General features: G+C 58.6%; 1 protein-coding gene across 1 annotated transcript in view; it reads right to left on the reverse strand.

The window, feature by feature from the left end:
• Window positions 1-6,835, reverse strand: part of RYR1 (ryanodine receptor 1) — a 115,724-nt gene that overhangs the window by 8,610 nt on the left and 100,279 nt on the right. Inside the window, 7 exon segments of the mRNA XM_077773631.1 lie at window positions 274-525; window positions 1,582-1,668; window positions 2,644-2,797; window positions 3,273-3,343; window positions 3,986-4,033; window positions 4,035-4,193; window positions 6,553-6,835. Of these exon segments, the coding sequence (XP_077629757.1) occupies window positions 274-525; window positions 1,582-1,668; window positions 2,644-2,797; window positions 3,273-3,343; window positions 3,986-4,033; window positions 4,035-4,193; window positions 6,553-6,835 (1,054 nt within the window).

The following is a 6,835-nucleotide window of genomic DNA, read 5'->3' on the forward strand; positions in this document are numbered from 1 at the left end:
GGTATGCAGGGAATAATACTCCCAATGAAAACTTGTGCCTCTTGATCCAGAAATTAACATAGTTACAAGACCTACTCCTCAGCTGTGACCCACGTTTGTTCCCCAAATATTGAATATTGTCCTTGCTGAGGACCCCAACCTTGTACCCAGTCCCCCTCTGTCCCAACCACCGTAGGAGATCCCCCAGCCGCTGCCCTAGACCCTCTCAGCCAGTGGCCCAGCACCTCTGCCTGCTCGACAAGCCCCTGCCCCAGAACCATGGCCATGACCCACCTTAAGGCAGTTGTAGCCAATGATGCAGAGAAAGGCCACCAACGTATGAAGCAGGCTCAGGCAACGCAAGGCAGGCTCCATGTAGCCCGTGCTCTCTTCCAGGAAGTAGTACACCATGTTCTCATCCTCGTCACCCTCGGCCTCCTCGCCCGCCCCCGAGCCCCAGCCAGAGCCGCCGCCGGACCCTGCACCTGACAGGTCCCCAGCTGCTGAGCCCTCCATGTCCTCCTCCCCTGGTGGAGAGTCTGAGACCTGAAGCGGGGGAGAAGTCGGTCAGGGCGGGGGGGTCCTGGTGTCCTGACACCTGGTCTGCCCCACCCAGAACCCACTGACAAAAGGAACAGCCTCCATTCCCGAGGTTGGTCGGAGGGGCCCCTGTCGGACACAATCTCGGTAGGGCTGTCAATCAAGATGGAGGGCGGGTCCAGAACCCTAGCTAGCAAATCAGACACTGTCCTGGGAGTTTGACTACTGAACTGACATGATGACTGAAAGCAATTTGAGTGGATTCGTCCTGACGGTGGAGACTTAAAGAGACTGGCCACCAATACGAATGCTGAGGCTAAAATGAGTCATGGCTAACGTTCGCACTGCGCTTTGCATGTGCCTAGTACTGTTCTAAGTGCTTTATGCATGCTAATACTCTTTTAAACCCCATGGCTCAGAGATATATGCTTCCATTGTCCCATTTTACAGATGAGGAAATTGAAGCACTGCGAGGTTAAGCACATTGCCTCGCATCATGCAGCCAGTGAGCGGTAGAGCCAGGATTCTATCCTACAGAAGCCACTCTGCTAGAATGCTTCTCTGTCCTGTTATCTAGGCCCCTGGCAAGACCCCAAAGGGTCCTTTTGTCCTTCGGGAGGCTGGTTCTTAGCCCTGTCCTTCCATTCCACGATCTGCCCACTTTCTCCTCCCCATACATTTCTCTCTAACTTACGAGAAAGCAAAAAAGGTTAACTGAATCCGTGTGTGTTGCTGAGAGGTGACAGCGTGTGCCCAGGGGCACAAGACTGGCAAGTGGCAGAGCCGAGCGTGGAGGTCCGAACGAGTTCCCTGCTCTAACTGCCACAGACAGTCAGGCATCTGTCCCAGATGCACCTGGACACCCACACACACTCCCATGAAGGTCCCAAGATCCAGTTGTCCAGGCAGAACTCTCCTTGGAACCCCCAATCCAACACCTGCCCCTTCCCTGCAGGGGCCCTGGGAACCTGATAGGGGTTGAGCTGCCCCCTCCCCCAGCGCAGAGAAGCCCAGAGAAGCCCAGAGAAGCGTCTGATCCTCCTGACCCCTCATGACGAGCACCTTATAAAACAGCAAGATGAAGTTGATGGCAAATGCCAGGAAGAGGGCAAGGAATCGCAGGGTGTAGAAGTTCCGAGAGAGGTAGTTCTAGGATGAGGAGAGAAAGAGAAAGAGCTCACAGTCCACCTTCTTCCCTGGAGAATTCACCCCATCATCCACCCACGATCCAAAATCTGGTCCCACAACCTCCTAGTTATTGAGCGCTTACTGTATACCAGGACTTAATGCTAAGAGCTTTATACACATGAAACTTGTGTAGCTCTTACCATACCGCTAATGGAGTGAGCACAGCACATATACCCATTTCACAGATGAGAACACCAGGGCTCAGGGAGGTAAGATGTCTTGCTCAAGATCACACAGCCAAGAAGCCAGCAGGCCTGGGGTTTGAGGGCAGGCACTCCAGCTCAAGTCCACACACTCCCAACTTCTCTGCTGTGCTGCCTCCTGTGTGAGGCCGCCCTGTCTGCTTTACTCCAGGCAGAGGACAGCTACTTCTATCTCTCCCTCCCTCTTTTTCTCTCCATCTGCTCCTCATTCTTCCCATGCATCCTCACTGGACCACCTTCCTTCCAACATGTTTCCTTCAGCCCCTCAGATCAGGCTGGGCCTGGAGAGGAGGCAAGACACTGAGCCCTGCCCTCCTGAACCCCCTCCCTTCATCCTGGCCTGGATGAGTTCTGTCCCCCATCCTGAACAGGAGTGGCTGGGACTAGTTTGGTGGCTCTGACCTGAAGGCTGAGGCCCAAGAAATGGGCCATGGTTGGGGGATGGGAACTATGGCCTCGGCTGGATTTAGCTCTGGACAGCAGGTGGGGGTGGGAAGCCTAGGCAGGTGGCCCCAGGTGAGCAAAGGTATGGAAACTGGAATAAAGTTCTTGAGCAGGGAGAGGCTGAGGAGCCAAACCACCTGAAATGCTGCCCTGTGACCCGGTCCTGACTGTCTGAGGACATCTCTGCCCTCAAGCCAGCCTGGCTTCTTCTGAAAGATGAGCCTGGCACGGGTGAGGGTGGGGAGGAGCGGTGGGGGGCAATGTCAGCAAGCTCCCACTGGGTCCTCACCAAGAACTTCACCCTCTGCACTTCCAGTTCTCCCCAGAATTCCAAGCCCGCGCCCCCAGCCTCCTCCTTCTTTGGAGGGGGTGGAGAAGGTGCTGTCTTCTTGGGGGGCTCTGGTGGGGGTTCGGGGGCTTCTTCCTTCTCCCCATTCTCAGCACTGCAGGGCAGGACACAGAGACAGTGAGGAGGTGCCTGGGCAAGTCATTCATTGATTCAAAGCCACGCACTGGGGTGACAGTGATGGGTCACTGCCCTCACGCGGCTCAGTCCACTGGGGTATGGTCTGGTCACCAGGCAGTGGGGGCCCAGAGTGGTCAGGGCCAGGATGGGGGAAGCTCAGGAGGTTGTGGGGGTCCAGAAACCCCTCTTGGACTTGGTGGTGGGGTGTGTGTGTCAAGGTTAGCTTCCTGGAGAGATGAGCGAGCCAAAATGGAAAAGAGGAGGAAACTGAGATGAAAATGGAAGAAAGTGCTCCAGGTGGCGGGAACAGCCCACACGAAGACCTGAGTCCCTTTCACAGAGCCCCTCCTCTGGGCCCTGGCCTGGGTGACGCTGAGGACACGGCGTGACCTCAGGAGGCCCCTGGATAGCAGTGCTAGAGGGTGGGCGCCTTGGACTCCAAGGCCACTCACTCGGCTTTCTCAGGCTCGGGCTCGGGCTCGGGCTCCGGTTCTGGAAGCAGCTCCTCTTCCTCTCCGTCCACCTGGCGGCGGGGCAAGCATCAGGGTGGTGCCCCCCAGCCCGAGTGCCTCTCACAACTGATCTGCCTGTCCCCACCTGTGTCCCTTCCTGGTCATTTTTCCTGGACAATCTAGGTTTTCCTCTCCGCGTCAGAAGCGGGATTATGAGTCTCGTTTTCCAGGAGGGAGACTGAGGCTCAGAGAAGTGGACCTTCTTATCAAAGCACGGTGCAGAGTCAGGGTGACTCCAAGTGGGGCTCTTGTTCCCCGGGCTCCCCATCACCGTGCCACCCGCACCCCCACGGCACTCCTCACAAGCATCTGGATACGCCCGCGGGGCTTTCCCAGCGTCCCTGACCCTGTCCCGGGTTGTTCTAGCTCCTGGTCCCCGCTGCCCCTCTAACTTGGTTCCTGGGTCTCTCCTCTCTCTGGCTCCAGATCTTTCTCTCTCCCAGAAATACGACCTGTTTCACTGCGGGCCTTTCTCCGGGTCTCCGTCTCGGAGTCCACTTCTCCGTGTCTCTCTAGCCCTTGTCTCTGCGCGCCTATGTCTCGGGCTTTCTCCCCTCTCTCTGTCTCTCAGTTTCCCTCCCAGACTCGTCCTCCCTCTTAGCCCCAATGTCTCCAACCCCCTCCCCACCTCGAGACCCCGCGGGCCCTCTCACCCCCAGCTTCCTCTTGATGATGGGGGAGCCCTCGGGCGTGGGAGGCTCNCTCGTCCTCCTCGGGCTCGCCCTCGGGCTCGGAGATCTGCGCGGCGATCTGCATCTCGAAGATGGTGTCCTCGCAGAAGCTCACGAAGAGCTCCATCTTCTCGGACTCGCCGCCCTCGTTGACCACGTCGAAGATGAACTGGCGCTTGGACTCCTTCACCTGCGCGCGGGACGGGGCGCCGCGGGGTGAGCGCGGGGAGGGGTGGGGAAGGGGGACGGCGGGGCCCCGCAGCGAGCATTTCCCGCAGATGATCTCATTTCATCCTCGCACACAGTCCTGGACAGAGGGGCCCTTATCCCCATCTCGCAGATCCGGGGAGGGAGGCCTAGCGAGCGCGCCCTCGGGTGCAGCCGCTGAGAGGTGGCGGATGGAGGTTTCGAATTCCCGCACAGGCTGCCCCCAAATCAGTGATATTCGCTCCTTTGAGAGACGGAGCGGAGCGTAGTGGTTAAGGGAAAACGTTCTGCAGCCCACCGGCCTGTCTGGGTTCCGATCCTGATTCTGCCCCCCGAGTAGCTGGGTGATTTAGACGGAACTCTCTGGGCCTCAGTTTCCCTCTCTGTAACCGGAGGGAATAATCGTAGGACCTCAGTTACAGGGTTGGTGTGAGGATTCAATGAGTTCATAGATGCCGAAGGATTAGAGCAGTGCCCGGTGCCTAATAAATGTCACTTAGTGCCCGTCGTTATTATATGGCTGCAGATCACCGGAGACCCAAGGCCGCGGGCATACACTCTTAACCGGAAGGAGAAAGTGGGAATGGGAGGGGTGAGCAGGCAGAAGCGGGTGTTTGGAGCCGAACACTCAGAGGAAGAGTGTGCACGTGGGCAGCACGCGAGAGGCAGGAGGTGGGGGGCGGGGGGAAGAGGGTGGAGCTCCCCTGCAGCACGGACAGGAGTGTGAAGGGCCAGCGGTGACCCGAGGCTTCCTGGAGACACGGGGATGTGGCAGACATCCTGGGGGCAAGGATGGTGCAACCGCTTTTGTGCCAGATCAGTGATGGTGGGGAGTATGCAACCCCAAGGGACCAGGGTGAATGTGCACATGTCGAGGCGTCCCATGGAGTATGTGAGGGGCCCAACATGCAAGAGGCTTGTGACAGGGCACCAGGGACTACGGGAGGAATCGCACGTTAGTATGGGAGGATGTGGGAAGTATGCGGCCTCGTGGGGCTCAAGTGTACCCGGTGGACATGGGCACACAGGGCAGCCATGCAAGGGCCTGGGGCCGAAACCGGAGGGTAGTGCTAGTGTGGGGTCAGTGCTTGTGACAAAGGCATGAGTGTGCAGGGGGGACCGGGGAGTCAGTGCAATAAGGCCCTGATTACGAGGACGGGGTTCCGTGTGGGACGTGAGCCCAGGTGTGCCAGAACCAGGTGTCGGTGAGACAGGAGGGGCCCGGTGTATGAAGAGGTGATGGGAGTGCAAGCCTCAGGGGCTACAAGTGTGAGATGGGAAGGGGTGTGCAAGAGCATGTGGGAGGAATGTGCAGGTGAATGGGAAGTCTGAGTGTAAGGGGCGTGTGGTGTTTGTGAGCAGGAGGGGCCCCAGGGCAACAGAGGCCCGGCTGGAGGCTGAGGGTGTGTGAGGGACACGTGGGAACGCAAGAGAACAGGGAATGGAAGCTACATGCAAGCTAAGTGTGAGGTGGGCTGGAGGTCTGCAGGGTCACACGAGTGTACTCTTGGGGCAAGTGAGTGTGTAAGCAGCATTCAGACATTTGTGGGCCGGCACATGAGAGGCTGAGACAGGGCACAGCAGGCCAAGGAGTCGGACAGTCAGGGGCTCTTATGGGTGAGTTGGAGGGTGGTCGGAGTGTGCGTGTGTGATCATGGGCACGCCAGGGCTACAGAGAGGGCAGGCGGGGGGTGGGGGGTTGAATAAGTGAGGGGTGGGCAACCATATGGCGTGCCAGGACTCTATCCTTGGGGTGGGTGTACAAGAGATGTGCACCCACATGTGGACTTGAAATAAGTGGCCATTGTGTGACAGGACCTCAGAGAGCATTTGGGGGCTCAGGGGGTGACAGGTGAGGGGCAGGCCAGCATAACAGGGCATCCCAGAGCCCCCAAGGTGAGTGTGCAAAAGAGTGGGTATGGGTAGGCCGGGGCCGAGAGAGGGCACACCAGGGTCTGGTGGGAAGGTGAGCAAGGGGTATATAACCACATATAACCAAGGTGTCCCAGTGTGCAACAGCGTGGGTGTAGTTGCAGCAGGACTGTAAAGACACACTAGAGCTCCTGGGCGAGTGTGCAAGTGGCAGGCATGGAGCTCAAGCGTGCAAGGGCACAGCAATGCTGCTGCACGTATGAGGGGTGTACACGCTAAATCTGCAAGAGGTGGGCAGAGGAGAGTTGGGGACAGGCGAGGGCATACGAAAATGTGTGCAAAAGGGTGGGCTCGGGCTTGCATGAGCAGAGCAAGAGCCCCCCAGGACCCGCACCTGTAGGCTCCGAGCGTGCCAGGAGCATGCACCGAAGCCGGGCGAGGCCAGCATGCACGTGCGCAGGCGTGCCCACCTGAGGCATCTCCCACTGGGTGCGGTTGGTCTCCGAGATCTCGAAGTAGATACGCTCGATGCGGCGCGAGGCGCCCATGATCTCGATGCGGCCCAGGTAGGGCCGGAAGTACTCCAGGATGCTCTCCGCCAACTCAAGGAAGTTGCGCAGGCGCGGGTCGTGGGGCACGTGCTCGGACAGGTTGGTCAGCAGCACCGCCACGTTGAAGCCGATGTCGCGGGCCGGCTCCTGGAAGCGGTTGGCGAACTCCTCACAGTTGATCATCTCGTTCTCGTCCGCCTCG

This window comes from Crocuta crocuta, unplaced genomic scaffold (genome assembly GCF_008692635.1).
Source record: "Crocuta crocuta isolate KB4526 unplaced genomic scaffold, BGI_CrCroc_1.0 scaffold267, whole genome shotgun sequence".
In the NCBI taxonomy this organism is placed as follows: Eukaryota; Metazoa; Chordata; class Mammalia; order Carnivora; family Hyaenidae; genus Crocuta; species Crocuta crocuta.